General features: G+C 45.2%; 2 protein-coding genes across 14 annotated transcripts in view; one reads left to right on the forward strand and one right to left on the reverse strand.

The window, feature by feature from the left end:
• The window catches only part of Jcad (junctional cadherin 5 associated), a 41,896-nt gene extending 29,688 nt beyond the window's left edge, over nt 1-12,208 (reverse strand). For 8 of the 11 annotated variants that reach the window (NM_001427709.1, XM_087591341.1, XM_087591340.1 and 5 more), the window contains 1 exon segment: nt 12,129-12,208. The gene's annotated coding sequence lies outside the window, so the exon portion shown is untranslated. 11 annotated transcript variants of the gene reach the window in all.
• On the forward strand, nt 11,420-14,437 carry LOC102557539 (uncharacterized). Of its 3 annotated transcripts, none has more exons than XM_087591709.1 (3): nt 11,420-12,443; nt 13,141-13,336; nt 13,642-14,437. In XM_087591709.1, the coding sequence occupies exon 1, from the start codon at nt 11,786-11,788 to the stop codon at nt 12,344-12,346; it is 561 nt and encodes a 186-aa protein (XP_087447835.1). In that variant the 5' UTR covers nt 11,420-11,785; the 3' UTR covers nt 12,347-12,443; nt 13,141-13,336; nt 13,642-14,437. The 3 variants fall into 3 exon arrangements, 2 of the variants coding, with proteins under 2 accessions (XP_087447835.1, XP_087447834.1); XR_015641298.1 differs by having other exon boundaries at nt 12,238-12,443; nt 13,137-13,336; XM_087591708.1 differs by having other exon boundaries at nt 13,137-14,437.
• The last annotated feature ends 2,542 nt before the right edge of the window (nt 14,438-16,979 follow it).

Here is a 16,979-nt window from a genome sequence, read left to right on the forward strand (position 1 = left end):
CTTCTGCCCCTTAAGTACTCTCCACCGCTACCCAACTCAGCTTAGCCTCTATCTCATCTCCATATCCATGTGAGCACTGACCCCTCTCCTCACAGGCTCCTACACACTATTATTCTGACACCTGATGTATTTGGCTGGCTTCTTTTATGTCACTCTCATTTACAATGGGATGGGTTGCGCCAAGAGGTGGCAGTTCTCCACTAACAACACATTAATTGCAGTGGCCTCCAAGGCAACCAATGAGGAGGGGCCCAGGCACCCAAGGCATTTCCATTTCCTTCCAGTTCTGGGATACCAATACTGCAGGTCAGTGGCATTCAACACTATCCCTCATGCACCACTCGACGTGGCTGTAAAGACCATGACAGAAGCTGACCTATGCCAGGCTCTCACTGTCATCAAAGCTGTTTTGTAAGCTGGGAAGTTGAGAGTATAGCTAAAACAACACAGGATTAAACATGCTCTGGGGCCTGGTGAGCTACCCTTATCAGGTGTGATCCTTGAAGCGGGTGAGGAATCACCCTAAGCTTTTCTACATGCAAAATTGCAGCAAACAATCTTCCCAGATTCCTGGACTATTCTGAAAGCCAATAAGAACACATACACATCAATGCAAACATCACAGACAGATGCTACGTCACACTGTCAATTTTCACCGTGTGCCTTTGCCATTTTTGTCTCTTTTGGTCTCATTTGGAGTGTTGCTCATGATTTCCAACCTCATCCTCGCTTGGCGTCATAACACACTGGACACTCAGCCTCTGCAAGTACCCAGGAAGAGAGCTTTGCTTTGTAAGAAGGACACATCAAGAAACACTTCCTAGGAGCACAGAGTACAGCGAGCTCTGAACTAGTAATGAAGAACAGCCATTCTCTGCCCGTAAGGATCTGGCTGAAGACACAGCAGAAGAACAGACAATTAAAACTAGGCAGATGAGTGTCAAGACATGACAGGAGCCGCCACCTCCCCCCATGGGGTCATAATTCCATGACATGGATGAAGACAGGATGACTGGAAAGAGACCCTACCCAATCTCAAGGGATTGAAAAGGCCTCCGGAGATTCTCTCTTAGTCCATCTAAAACACTACCCAGGTTGTAGTTGGTATTATTTTGCAACCAGTCCATTCAGGCATGGTGGCTCATTCCTCAGCACCCAGGAAACTGACAGAAGGATTGTCCCAAGTTTAAGGCCAGACTGGACTATCTAGAAAATTCTAGGTCAGCCTGGGATACAGTGTTGAGTCCTGTCTTAAACAAAGTTTTTTTTGGGGGGGAGGGGCTCATGGTAGGGCTTGAGTGTAAGATATTACTAACAGGTTCTTGTGTTTTGAGCACTTTTCTCCAGTTGTTGGTGTTATTTTGAGAGGCACTGTGGGTCCTATAAGAAATAAGGAATAATATGGGGGTGAGGCCAGTGGGTTGTAGCTCCACCCACTCTGGCTGGAGTTCTCTGTTCCCTGACCCACTATGATCCTTGTACACCTGCAGCTGCAGCTTCCACTGCCATGGTGGGATGTGTCCTGTGGAGCATAAGTCAGTCACTCTCACTTAGGTCACAGCACTGACCATGTAACTAATACATTTTGTTACATTTATTTTCTTGAATTAAGCACTCAAATGGAAATATATAAGAAGGTAATCCAGACAGCTACTAGGTCATCATCTACTAAATCACTTCACAAACCACTAGTTTGAAGGCTACCATGTGGATGCCATCCCTCTGCTGGTCAAGGAGTGAGGCGATGATCTCCCAGTATGTTCAATAGTACTCCTACTCCATGAGAAATTTGTTGGCCTAACAAGTCCCTTGCTAGCCTCTCAACAGCAAATAGAGTATCCAAATTAGGTTTTTCATGGAAGGTACAGCCACCACATGCTGCTGCTTTTCTGATCTTCAGAGCACACCTGGAGGAAGAATCAGTTCTGCCTAGAAACAGTACCACCATCGCTTTCCTTCCTCACTCTGTGAGAACACCTCAGCTTGAAGCTGAAGGTTCCGGTCTACCACTGACCAGCACAGCCAGCATGCAGCAGAACCTACTTCACTCTGGTGTCTGGCTTAAGAAGGCCACCAAGAAGCTTTGTATGTCTGCATATGTTGGGCTTTTCTGTTCCAACATTCCCTGAGGGACTCCACCACAATGGGAGCTGACCATCTAGTGAAGGGACCCTGCCTTTGGGGGATGGGGGTCCAGCTGTTTCTCATCTCAGAATCTATCCCACATGTTCTGCTTCGGCAGCTGAGGTGCAGGGCAGATATGAAGTGTGCTTGTGATCCCAGAAAGACCAATGCTTTCATGTGTTAGGTGGCCTTCATATTCAAGCTTCAATTTCTCATCTATAAATGGATCTGTCACTGACTCCAAGAGACAATGGGAGGATGTGGACTTAGTCACTGCTGTTAGGCTCTGAGGCACCCCTGTGTGGATGAGAGGAATCGGGGTAGTCCCACAAGGACAAGCTGGCTTCTCGAACTCCTCATGGGGCCTTGAGCCACATGCCCTTCCCTAGTTTGCTCTTGTGCAACTTGGCGTAAGCCAAACAAGCCTTTCACTAAAACAAATGTTGTAAGGCTATATACACAAAGAAGGGAAACTGGGTCTGTAAAAATCCTCTATTCTTGTATAAAAAGTTTTATGCTGAACATGTAATTAATATTTTAAGAATAGTTAAGATAATGCAGACTTTGGGAATTTCATTCCTGTGTTCTATACATTTAGCACTTAGATTTTAAAGGCTGCTGTAGCAAGCTGGAGAGATGGCTCATCAGTTAAGAGCACTGATGGCTCCCTCCCTCTGTGAGAGCACACTGCAGCTTGAACCTGAGTGTCCCTAACCACCACTGACCAGCCAGCATGCAGCCTCTTCTGGAGGACATACACATAGACAAAATACTCGTGCACATAAAATAAAAATAAACAAATCTTAAACAAAATAAGGCAGGTGTGGCCCTTGGGAAACAGAAGCAAGAGGGTCTATGCATTTTTAAGGCAAGCCAGAGCTACTTAGTGAGAGCACATGTTGGAAGGGAGAGAGAGAGAAAGCGAGGGAGAGTGAGAGAGAGGAGGAAGAAGGAAGAAAAGAGAGGAAGGGGAAGGGAAGAAGGAAAGAAAAAGAGAGAAAGAAGGAAGAAGAGAAGAGAAAAAAGAAAAAGAAAAAAACAAGCAAAACCCCAAAGAACAAACCTTCCATCTCAATGGACAACACAGAAACCAAACTAACACTGAGTAAGAAGGAAGGCCATCTTTAGCCCCCAGCACCCTTTGTTTACTATAGGACTCATTTAAATTATGCTTTCATGAGAAGGTACCAAAAAAGAAACCCTTATTAGCATGCAGGGTGTCATTTAGGAGGAAAAGAGAGGTGAGCTAGAGAAGTCAGGAGTCTGAGGAGCCAGGGTTTTCTTTCTGGGCTCTGTCACTCATTCATGAGATCTAGTTTATACCTTACGATCCCACTGTTCTCCTTGGGAGTGTTTGTGACCAGCCATGAACTATTCTAAATACTGTCCAGTAGGTCCACAAAGCCTTTCTATTCATAGTTAATTTATTCTTTACTGTCCTTGCCCCATAACCCCAATAAACTCTACACAAGAAAACCTTGCTAGCACTACTGCTCTTTCAGAGGACTCGTTTGCTTCCTGGCACCCACACCCACATCAGGAGGCTGCCAGAAATGCTAGTTCTATCTAAGGGTCTGACACTGTCTTCTAGACACATGTGTCTACACACACACACACACACACACACACACACACACACACATGCATACATACATACACACAGATTAAAACATAATAAATCTTTAGGGGCAGAGAGAGACTGCTCACTGGTTAAGGGAACTTATTGACCTTCCAGAAGACCCAAGGTCAGTTCCCAGCACCCATGTCAGGTAGCTCACGACTGTGTAACTCCAACTGGGGAGAAACAGTTCTGTTCTTCAAGGGCACCTGCAGTCACACGCACTCACCCACACATGCTCATACACACATGCACACACATATTTAAAATAATAAAAGTACTTTAAAAATAGTAATAAACCTGAGAGAGACAGAGACAGACAGACAAACACACACACACACAAACACACACACACACACACACAGAGACAGAGAGAGAGACAGAGAGAGAGAGACAGAGAGACAGAGACAGAGACAGAGACAGAGAGAGAGCCAAGAGCCTTGCATTATATCCCAGGACACTTGGGAGACGGGACAGACACTGAGTGCCTGCCAGGTGACAGAGACTGCACTGGCTGCCTAGTATACTTGTTGTCCTTTGAATTCCCAGGAAGAACATGATGTAGACATGGCTATTTCTACTTCACAAACAAGAGGACTGCGGTTGTATCTCCAAGGCTGCACATATTGTAGGTGGCAGCTGTGAGGTCTCCCAGGTCTGTCTAGGATGGAGGTCCAGGCTAACAGTTTAGAGTCCCCCATTTATCTCTTCCTCCCTACCATTAACCAGATTCCCGACTTACCAAATAATGAATAAATGTAAATGAGGAGGGGGAAAATGTGCCACCAGGCTTACAACTATATCTTCAAAAGAACCCAGGCTTTACTGCTCAGGGTGAAGGAGGCTCCTGCCGCTCTCCACACACACACACACACACACACACACACACACACACACACACACACACACACACACACACCATTTCTCACTTGACTGTCTCCATGGCATTAATCAATATGCATGCTAACTGTTAGATACACAACAAAGTGAATTACTTGGAAACACACCGTTCAACAGCAGACCACATATGTCAGCTTCTTCCTAAGTGGGCCCATTATAAAAAAAACTGACAAAAAGCACACAAACCAGAAGGACAGCCAGGCCAGATGAGGAAGGGGCAGCAACAAGAGCCTTGCATTTTCACAGCAACGGAGAGCTTCTGCCTGGAAACAGCCACTGCTACCTGCGATGCTGACAATCTGGACCAGGAACTGCTTGAGGAGATGGGGCTGCTGTGTGGTGGGCCTGATGAGAAAGGGAAGAACCAGAGCGCTGAGGAAGGGCAGAGCAGCAGCTAGAAAGCCCTGGACTGCAGCATGCAGGGTGCTGATGGGGAAGAGGATGGGAGAGAGGGAGCAGGAGTGAGCAGGAGTGAGCAGGACTGAGCAGGAGTGAGAAATCACACTTAGTGTGACTAAGGCAACAGTCAAACTGTTTGTACATAGTATTATTGCTTCAGAAGACAATCAATAATTTGATTTTGCAACCAACCTGTGCCGGTCAGTTTTATGTCAACTTGACACAAACCAGAGTCAACAGAGAGAAGGAAGTGTCAGTTGAGAAAATGCCTCCATAGGATTTCTTAATTAGTGATTGATGTAGGAGGGCCCTGTCCTGGGCTGGTGGTCCTGGATTTTGTAAGAAAGCAGGCTTAACAAGCCATGGGGAGCAAGCCTGAGCACTCCTCCATGGCTCTGTACCAGCTCCGGCACCCAGGTCCCTGCCCTGTGTGAGTTCCTGCCCTCACTGCTCTTGATGAAGAACTGTGAATGAAATAGACCCTTTCCTCCCCTAGTTACTTGGTCATGGCATTTCATCACAATAGTAACTCTAAGACACCACTCATTCCCCAAGTTTTCCTTTTCCTCCCACTAACCCTGAATAAAATTTTATCAAAGACCATTTTTTTTGACTCTCTAAAGAAGCTGAGTGAGACAACTTAGAGCAGAGGATCTCAACCTGTGGGTCATGACCCCTTTGGCAAACCTCTGTGTCCAAAAACATTTACAGTGCGATTCATAACAATAGCAAAATTATAGTTTGGAAGTAGCAACAAAGATAATTTTATGGTTTGGGTCAGTGCAGCATTAGGAAGGTTGAGAGCCACCGACTCAGACCAACTTACTGAGGCTTATTTCTCAGCTGTGGATCATCTGTGTCCTTAATATTCAAAGGACTGAATTATAAAGTAGGAAGCTGTAGGTAACATTGTCCTTGCATCGGAACAGAGCTGTGCTTACCACCCCTGCGTCAGTGCAAGTGTAGGAGGTGGTGAAAGAGTGTGTGTGTGTCTATGTGAGTGTGTGTTGTGTGTGTGAGAGAGAAAGGGGGTGTGTAAGAACATATGCTGTGTGTGAGAGGAGAGTATGTCTGCATGTTAATGTGTGAGCTGTGTGGTTCACAGTATATGTATGTGAGAAAATCTGTATGCGAGGGTCTGAGTGTATGAATTGTGTATGTTTAGTCTGAGAGAATTGTGTGTGTGTGTGTACAAGTTGTGTGTGTGAGTTGTGTGTTTTATGTGTCTGTGTGTGTGTCTAGATGGAACCTGGGACACTGCAGGAGAAAAGCAGAGCTTTAGATCCCTCAAAGAGCACACTGGACAACATAGGCTCTTCACAGCTCAGGAAATCTGGACCTCCCTCCAACCTGCCTCATGTGATGAACAGCACATATTTTTCCCAGTCAGCTGGGCACAGAAAAGAAAAAAAAAAAAAGAGTACAGCTCCTGGCGGTGACATGGAACAAAGCTAAATAGGTCATATGCAGATAGACCCTCTGACCTTGGCCTCATTAGCGCCCAGCAGAGGCCACACCAGAGAGCAGAGGCCACACATTGAACACAAGCAACAAGCGACTCTCCATCCAAAGAGCACTCTTGTTCCAGCCTAAATTCAACAAAGGTGCTTGTCTAGCACCGGGGAAGATGGACATTAGGTGTGCTGGCTCTGGGCACAGAACATAAAGACAAACCCCCTGTCCACACCTTCATGGGGACGACGCTACAGTGTTGGTGGTATTATTTCAATTATGCAAAGTCCCATCACTTGAAGCACAGAGCAGCGAATGGATGCCATTTAAGAGTTACCAACCTCTTCTCATTGGTAAGAATAGCAGTATTTTGTTTTCATATTTATAGCCATAAATCTTCCAAAGATAGGGAAGGGAACAGAATATCAATAAACTCAGTACCAAAACTGAAACTTTTCTTTTAAATTTTTGATTAGAATATGGCCTGAATATTAAAAGACAAATGCTCAGTTAAAAATCTGAGAGAAATTCATTCATCTAAAGATAAAAAAATTAAAATTAAACCAAATTGTTGAAGACATACAAATTAAACCAAATTGTGACCATTCACACCCCAGATTATCAAAGCTTTGAAAATACATTAAGTTTTATTTATGTGCATGTGCACATGTGTATGTGCCTTCAGAGTGCCAGTAAGGGGGTGGGTCAAGCAAGCTGCCTGTTTGGGGGCTGGGAACCCTGAGTCCTGTACAAGACCAGGACACTCTCTAAACTCCTGAGCCATCTCTCCACTTTGTAGCTGCTGATGGTACAGAACTCTGTGTTTTGAGTGTGTGTGTGTGTGTGTGTGTGTGTGTGTGTGTGTGTGTGTGTGTGTAAATGGATAGTTCCTTATCCAACAGGAAGCCCTAACTGAGGATGCCTGCCTTTAATTAGAGCCAATGAGGAGCCAAGGCAAGAGGAAGGGCAAGTCAGCCTGGACAACACAGCAAGATTCTATTATAGTAAAGTAAGACAAGCAAATGGGTACATGATATATCATAAGACCCCTGACAACCTATGGACTACAGTTTCATTTCTTGGGACCTGTTCTAACGGCACAAGCAGAGGTGCAAACATAAAGATTTAGTGCTATTTACACAAGTTAAATTCAAGGAAGTATGTTAACGTAAATGTCTGTTTAGTGGAACATTATCTACACGGGGAGCTGAAGTTTGCACAAACGTGTGTAAAATTGTATTTTCAGGTATCTGAGGCACAGAAAAGTGTCACACCTGATGTGGGGGGAGAGAATTGAACTTGGATCCTCTGCAAGAGCAGTAAGCATTCTCAACCACTGAGCCATCTCTCCAGCCCAGTATGCTAGTTTATCATTAAAGCGACACTTATATAGCCATCATGTATAACTAGGTTATACATTAAATTGTAACTTAAACCATATCAATGTAAGTTATTAGTTTAATATGATTACTTATATTGTCAATACGGAATGATATAGCTCCTAATGCAGCTCACCACTGACAATATTGGTTTTTAAAAGCTTTAATAATCTGATAAATGAGTTTTCAGTTAGTATTCTAGTTTTAAAACAAATCTTTAAAAATAAAGGATTGTTAGGTACAATTAACTGTAGGCATCTTTGAAAATGTTTCATATCAGAACAAATCAATGGCCATAAAAGAAAATGGAGAAAAGAATAAAGAACTAAGAAATGATATGAAGTCTTAGTATAAGGCAAGTGTCCCCTCCGTCAAAAGCTCTTGATCTGCTTCCTGAAGCCTCAAATCACATGATCTGATGACGATCACAGCTAGCATTCTAACAGTCCCACAGACAATGATTCCCTCTAAAAAATACCCCAAACTCCTCAGCTGTGTCCACTGACATTCCACACTTAAGATGTAATTGGTTCCTTAAACTGTTGTCAGTTCATTGTAAATATTTCCTCAACTGACAACATGTAGGTTTAATGTTATGACTAATATATAACAAAGTGCTTTTTTTAAAACAAGGGGTAAATAGGGAAGACAGGAAAGAAAAGGCATAATGGGCTATGTTGTTAATGGTACAGGCATTTGTAAAGCTTTCTGCAGCTTTCTCCTCCAGTGATGGGATGGTGTAATTTATCATGAACAACAAGTCGTTGCCCTCTCTAATCCTAATCATTAAATGAATAACTGTACAATTCCATTTTAGGTCCTGAGAGAAGTTCCCATAAACTTGTTTCCACACCTCACAGTGTGACGACCTGCCATGGCGGGGCGCTCTCCGGTTGTTCAACTTATGGAAGCCAAGAAGAGCATATGTACTCAGTGGTAAGACAAGTATCACTGAACTGACTTTTCTTAAGGTAACAAGAAAAAAACAGATGGAAAACTGGTTTAAGATTTTAAAAAGGTCTTGGAACGCTATTAATGGCAGTGAGTGGGACTGGTGCTAAGTGGTTTTTAAAGGAAAGAAGGGGGAACACGATGTCAAATGTCACGTGCTTAATTTTTAAAACAAGTATTGCCTCTCAAAATTCCCCATTTCCTTTTACTACTATTAGAGTCAGAGTGACACACACACACAACACACAACACACAGCACACATATATACACACACAGAAACACTCATATACACACAATATACATGCACATGTTTATACACACATGCACACAAACACACTTGTACACGTACATGTACATGTATGCACACACCCGTCATGCACACACACATATACACACAAAACACACACAAACACACATTCATACACATACACACAACACACAACACATACACATGCCCTTCCTTTCACCTCTAAATTAACACAATTAGTACTTCAGTTACTTCACTCCAGCTTTATGAAACCCTAAGTACCTCATTACCGTTTCGGAAAGATTACATGATATTAAGAAAAGACAACACCAAGTATGTTTCAGTTAGTTAGTTAGTTAGTTAGTTTGTTTGTTTGTTTGTTTGTTTAACCCTCTGGAACTTGTTGTGGTTGTTTGGGGAAAAATATAAAGTCTGCAATTGTCTGAAATTTTCTAATTTTATACCATATCACCAACTGTCCCAGGACAAGCTTTGATTACACTTTTAGTGATTAGGGTTTATTTAATTTTAAAATATCTCCAGAATAAAAACAGCAACATTTTATAAAAAATATGAAGGCTCAAATTATTTCATGCAATTTTTACTTTCTAATTATAAAGTAATAAACTTATCGAAACTCAGTGATTCAGTAAAAGAAAGAAAATAGTTCCCAGTGACCTCTCTGTGACGGGGGTGGGGTGGGGGTCAGTTTGTCCCCTACCTCCCCAGCAGATGCTGGCTTCCGTTCTTATTTCCTGATATCTTTGACGTATATCTTGGTACCTGCTCATAACAGTATGACCGTGCAGAAGAGCCAGGCTTCATCAGTTAGGCTATAAAGGTATAACACAGTCAGACTCATAAGAAAGTAGTCCGACATCTTTGAATAGTGAAATCACATCATCTACAGAAAGTTGAATGTATTTATAGAAAATAAAGGTGACAACTTTTAAACAAGATCCTTCAAGTCAAATGAAAATTAATATAAACAGGGGAGGGGCCTCTATTCTGTGTTAAAGGACGAGGAAAAGAACTAGAAGGTAGGTCTTCCTTTCCCTGGCTTCTGGGTTTAGCAGACTGGTGTGTGAGCATTCATCACCAAGAGGTATAAACTAACATCTGCTAGAACCAAAAGGAACTGCAGCTAGGGTTTAGCCTCAGCCCAGGGAGAGTTCAGAGATAAAGTCCCGGCTTATCAAGTAAAACCCACAACAGAACAATCATTTCGGCCCCACACTCTGTTCTGAACTCTCCGGATTAATTACCTTCAAGTCTCGCCAAACTCATTAACACAGAAACTGGCCTCCAACCATGCTCCCTGTTTGCTGTTCTTCCAAAGAAAGATGCCTCTCCCAGCAAAGACCAGCTCTGGACCCTCAGGAGCTGCTAACTCCAAACTTCAGTGCTCACAGTGAATACAGCATTTATCTTTAAATGGCGTCCCACACAGCAGATTTCTAATATTTTCGTAGATGTGCCCTTTTTAAGCTGAAAAACTGACCCGAATCTATTTTTCTTGTGTATCTCCAAAGGGCAGTTAACATTTTATAGAGCTGGAACAATACCCAGCCGGCCTCTGGAAGCCATGACCTCTCGGATGAGTTATCAGATAACTCTGATGAGCCTGTCAAGTCCTCCAGAGCTTGTGGCTGCTCTGGCGTGGCCTATGTTCCAAGTGGCTGGAAAAACAAACTTTTCCCTCTCCTCCACCAGACTTCTTCTACTACCCTATCTCCCTAAGTCCCTTGGACTCCCTGGGCTCTCACCTCCCAGTATCAGCAGCATGGGGTCTGCAGGAGGAAGGACCACAGATTAAAGGCCTCTGTTCAACAAATATTTGCTTACCCACTGCCGTGGGAGTGAAAGTCTGCCCCATTGTGCTCTGCCCAGAATAACAGGGACAAACCTTCAGGAAGCTTGTTCAAGAGGTGATAAAAGAATTAGACCTACCATCAAGAAAAGACCAAAGACACAGAACATTGTGGAAAACCAAGGAAATTTCTCAGATTCCCAATTTCACAGAAAAAGTCCAACAACACAACTCCCATGAAATGGAACCTTCATAAGACTCCCAAAGTCCTCTGTAGGTGTTCCTGTTGTGTTAGTCTCAATCCAGCCATCGAAAATTCTAAAACCACCTGACAAAGACTGGTTCCTGGAGTTTTACCTACTCCAGCTAGGCTTACACCATTGAATGTAGTCTACTTTTTCTTTTGTAACTCCAGAGAATTTCTGGATGCCAGAATCCCACCTCTCACCTCCCCCTCAGGAATCCTCCCATCTTCTAACGCTCTGTCCCAATCCCTGGATATCTTTTCTTTTCGAATCTGAAAAAAGCAAAAATCCAAAGAAAGAAAACACGAATCTGGGAGAAACAGATTAAACTGTCCCAGGCAGGAAAAGCCTAGGAGTTGTGTGGTCCAGCCAGGGCCGGCCATGCAGACTTGGGCAGGGAGACCACAGGGGAACATGGAACGGACAGGCTGCGCGGGCTGAAGTTCCCCTCTAGACATTTTCCTCCCCAAGAGGTGCCGGAGGCGCTCAGCCTCCTCGGCCAGAGACAAGAGGGTGCTGCTGGTGAGCGAGGAGGCTGTGCTGGTCTGGGCGTGGGGGTGCGGGCGGCTCCGTCCCGTTGAGCCGCTTAGCGGTCTGCCAGCCACTCCCCGGCGGGTGGTGGGGCCGGGCGGGGACCTGAGCGGGCGCGGCCACTCCCCATGTCCCATCGGGGGTCCCGCGGGCCAGGGCGTCGTGGGAACCGGGACTGTCAGTCCTGGAATGGAGGGTCGCGGCACGGGACGAGAGGGAGACCCACAGGAGACCCGCGCCCTCGGGAGCTAACACCAGCCGGGCCTCCTCCCCGCGCCGGGCACCTGAACGGCGGCCGCTGCCCTCGGGACCGGGGGCCGAGCTGCTACCCGCGGCGCGGGCGTCCCTTCACGCCAAGGCAGGGACCCAACAATATCCGGGCTAGAGAAGTTGGGGGCGCGCGCGGGAGGCTGAGGCGGGGTCCGCGGAACGCCGTGGGAGCGACCCAAACGGACGGCTGCCAGGACTTACCGAGAGGTTCCCGCATACTGTCCCGCGCCGAAGCCGCTGCCGCTTCGGCCGGCCGGGGACCAGCACGAGCCACCCCGCCTGCTACTACTCGGCGGAGCATGCTCGGAGCACAGCCGTACGCCCCGCCCTTCGCCCCGCACAGTCCCGCCCACCGCCCAGCATCGCTCCGCCCACCGCCCGACCAGAGGGAGAAGGCTGCACCTGGACCCAGGCGCTGATGAGCACTTCAGAGAGGGACAGCACAACTGGCACAGGGCTGTCCATCGTTTTCCCTCATCTTCTGTCACTGTGGTGTTTGGACCATGTCAACCCTGGGTAAACGTCCATATATACACTGATACACATGAACACTGATACACTTATTAAGTCACACGCTGATGCACACAGACATTCAAATACAGACACACACACACACACACACACACACACACACACACACACACACACGATGGCACGAAAGGCAGAAAGCAGCCTAGTCTTTAAGGGATTAGGTGCCACTGTCCCATCCTCTTGGGTGAGGTGAGGAAGAAAAGTGTAGGGAAGGATTTGCCACATGCAGGCTGTGGACATAGTAGATGCCTGGTAGGAAAGTTCAGACCCTGCTGAATATTTCCTGATGCCAGCCTGGACCCTTGTTTCTCTCTTGCAACAACAGGGCAGAGAGCTCAAACTGCTGTCCAGACCTGGTAGGTGAGGTTCAAACCTTGGAGAGCAAAAAGAGGGCCTCAAATATAAAGTTGTTGAGGATTGGAGAGAGTACAGGGACACTGACTGACCCAGATCCACCACGGCAAAGGACCAATTATTTTGCCACTTATTATAAAGCCATCATGCAGGGATGGGTTGTTACAATAGCATATGCCACTGCCCACTCAATGAACTAAGAAATGTGTTGGAGGGCAGTGTATTAGTCAGAGTTCTCTAGAAGAATCTAAAAAGTTCCACGTATATATTTGGTTGCTTACATGCTTTGGTCTGAGCAATCCAACAATACCGATTTCCTGACAGACAGGCCAAAGATCTGCGGGTTGTTCAACATACAAGACTGAATGTCTCCGTGGTCGCATTGTGATGCTGGACTTCCAGACAGGTCCCAGAGAGCTTCAGATTTCTCATCTACATTGGAATCCTGAAGACTGAAGTTCTCAAACCACTGAGGAAATGGATCAGATTCAGATGAACTGTCCAGTGAGACGGAGGGCGAGGAGGTGAAAAGCAAAGCTTCCTTCTTCCCTGTCCTTGTAGGTGGCCTGCCACCAAAAGTTGTGTCCAGATTTAGGGTGGGACTTCTGACCTTAAATGATCCAACCAAGAAAAACCCCTTACAGGCGTGCCTAGCTGCTGGGGTTTGGGTTAATTCCACATGTGGTCGAGTTGACAACCAAGACGAACCTCTGAACACACCCACAAGTACCTCTTTTCTAAGCCTATGATCACAAGTGTGTGTAGACCCAGACTCCCCGTAGAGTATGTACATCCGTGTCACACTTACGTGAGTCTGTCTTACTCACAGGCAGCCAAACGCTCTGCACGACTTTATCAGCCATTGACCTGAAAGGAGCTGTGTCTTCCCAGAGAACATGGTGTTGTTGAGTTTCTGGCCCAACTCCACCAAAGTTTCATAATGAAGTAAAGACGCCATGTAGTTGCAGTCTAAAAGCAACACTGATGCGAGACAAAGGCACTGAACCGGAAAGGAAGACTGGCAAGACAGATTTAATCAGAGAAAGTAGTGAGACTGAAGTCCTTCCATTCAAAAGAAGGCGCAACCACAGATTCAAGGATTTTCGTGTTTCCCAGTCCCTCCTGGACCCCTCCCTGAGCCTTTAGCTTCCCCTTCATTCGTGACTGGTGTATCCCCTGCCCTGCTCCAGTGCACTGTAGCAAGACCTTACCTAGGCGATATTTCACACAAAAAGAGAAGGCAAACTGGTTAGGAGAGGAGAGAGTAGTAGCATGGGTGGAGGCGGGGAGAGTTTGAAGACCTGAGAACAGGAGGGTAAGGTTGAAAAGGAAGCATATGAGTGTGATTGGCCCCTCGTTAAACAACAGATATAAGGAGACCAGGCAGTGTGACAGGTGGTGGGGACAGTCTCTTCAGCGAATTTCCACATTGGTCACCAGTGTGCATACATGATGTGAAATAGACATACATCAGTTAAGTATCTAGAGCTTGAACCCCAGCACCCAGGAGGCTGAAGCAGGAGGATGACTACTAGATCAAGTCAGCCTGACTACGTAACAAGACCCTGCCACAAAGACTAATAAACACTGCCACAAAGACTAATAAACACATAAATAAAATGCAAGCAGCCTGTGAAAATATTTATAAAACTCAGTCTATGTAAATATGCATGCAGTCTGTTTTATATGTACATTTATATGCACACACATGTTTGTGGTTATGGTTTTATATATATTAGAGACCGTTTCTTCATAAGGCAGATCTTGGCAATTCAGAAAACACCTGTATATATTTTATTTTCACCCTAAAAGGACTAGCTTGCCTTCTCCTAAACTCCCAGGTTCCCAGTCATCACTTTCCAGGATCTTCAGCTCCTTTTCTCTCATCGACTTGATGTTGGAGGATTAAAAACAAGAAGGGAAATAGCCACTGGTTACATACTGTAGAATATAGACCTTGGTGGAAAAGAACTCATCACAGTAGCGCTATAGACATAGGCTGGAGAACAGAGCTCACCCGGAGACACTCAGCCCAGACCTCAGTGTCCTCACCTCCCTCTGAATCCTCCACATGAGGTTTTACAGACTCAGGAAGGAACTTGGATTATTGAGTCATGGGGAGGATGTACAATGACCAGAGAACGAATACTTAAGAAGGAAATTAAAAAAAAGAAAAGACCAAACTGTGTTTCCTTAATTCAATGCCTTTTCAAGAACCTAGACCAACCCTCCCATGCCCTTCCTTCAGGGCTCTTCTCTGATGGCCGTAAAGTGTTCTTTGGTTAATTTAGATAGTCTCCCCCCCCCTTTAATCTGTAAAGTACTACCAATTGTCTTATTTATTTGAAAAGGCTAATATTCTTGGTAAAAATTTGATTCCTGCCTGTTGACTTGTGGAATGGCAAGCCATGATTGTTAGGAATAGAGAAGAAGGTGTTCTGTATCAACAGTAACATAAAACTTGATTAGATGTTGATATGTTACAGTAATTCCTCTGTACTGCCTTGTTACTCTTTACTCTAAATTAGATATCAATTTTCCTGGAGTGTTCTCTGGTCCAAGATCCACTGAAAGGGTTTGATTAATAGATTCCTGGGATTTACTGACAAGGGATATGACCAGCGTTCGTCTTACATGTTTGAGTTTCTGGAATCTGTACTTCGAGTATCCAGATCATTCCTAAACACAGCAAACTTTGAGAAACAAGGCCCAAGCACAAAAATTGAAAATACCCACTGTGGTGGTTTGAATATGTTTGTCCCAGGGAATGGCAATATTAGGAGGTGTGGCCTCATTGGAGTAGGTACGGCCTTGTTGGAGGAAATGTGTTACCATGGGGGTGAGGATTAACACCCTTCTCCTGGCTGCCTGGAAATCAGTCTTCTCCTGTTTGTCTTCAGAACAAGATATAGAACTCTCAACTCCTCCAGTGCCATGCCTGCCTAGACGCTGCCATGCTTCCTGCCATGAGGATAATGGAATGAACCTCTTAGCCAATAAGCCAGCCCCAATTAAATGTTGTCCCTTGTAAGAGTTGTCTTGGTCATGGTGTCTCTTCACAGCAATGAAACCCTAACTAGCATACCTGTCATGTGTAAACCCCTAGGTTCAATTTCCAGATTGGGGGGGGGAGACCTGTTAGAAATAACCTGTGTTGAGAATATAGCAGAATGATTAACATTTAACACACATTGGGGATCCATCGCCATTGGCATTGCTCACTGTGTGAGCACAGAGTCCCACAGGACTGTCTTCCATGTTGGCTTAGACCTAACACTGAAACATAACTCATGAACTTGGGCACTAAGGAAAACTAAGCACTTTTCAATTATACTTTAAAAAATTGAATCTGCATGGTTATTGCAGGAGGTTAAAAATACTTTTAATTATTGGCGATGTGGGTGTCAGATTTTTCCCTCCATTAATAATGGAGAACAGCCTCTCCCAGCTCCCAGACTCTGTCAACACTAACCACAGCAGAGCTGCTGCTGAGTAGAGGTGGATGGGACATTCCAAGTGCCTCTGGCTTGCACTGTCACTCCTTGCCATATTCTTAAGGAAAACACGTGAGTGCTGGTCTCTCCTGAGAATGGCTGGATCTGCCTGGTATTCCACTGGGATAGAGGATGTCCGCATAGCTTTCGGAGAGCAGAGGTGTGATCAACATTAAAGGGGCACCTTGGGCTCCTCATTCTCTCCTCACACCAGCCAGTCGAGAATCAATCAAAACTAGTTCAGTACTCTTTAACCCCACGTGACTTTATTTTTTAAATAAGAAATAAGTGGGAGTCTGCAAGATGACTCAGTAGGTGAGGGTTCCTGCTGTCAATCCTGATGACCTGGGTTTGATCCCAGAGCTCACACACTGGAAGAAATGAACTGGCTCTTGTAAGTTGTTCTACAACCTCGCTGTGGAATGCACACACATGTGCACAAACATGCACACACACATGTGCACACACACACTTGCACACATGCATACACACGTACACATGCGCACACATGTGCACACACATGCATACATGCACACACATGCACACACATGTACACACACATATGCACACACACATGCACACATACACACATGCACACACACATGCACACACATGCACACACATGTACACACACACACACATGCACACACACGTAAATAAAGGCACACAAGAA

Source organism: Rattus norvegicus, chromosome 17 (assembly GCF_021556685.1).
Source record: "Rattus norvegicus strain SHRSP/BbbUtx chromosome 17, alternate assembly SHRSP_T2T, whole genome shotgun sequence".
Lineage (NCBI taxonomy): Eukaryota > Metazoa > Chordata > Mammalia > Rodentia > Muridae > Rattus > Rattus norvegicus.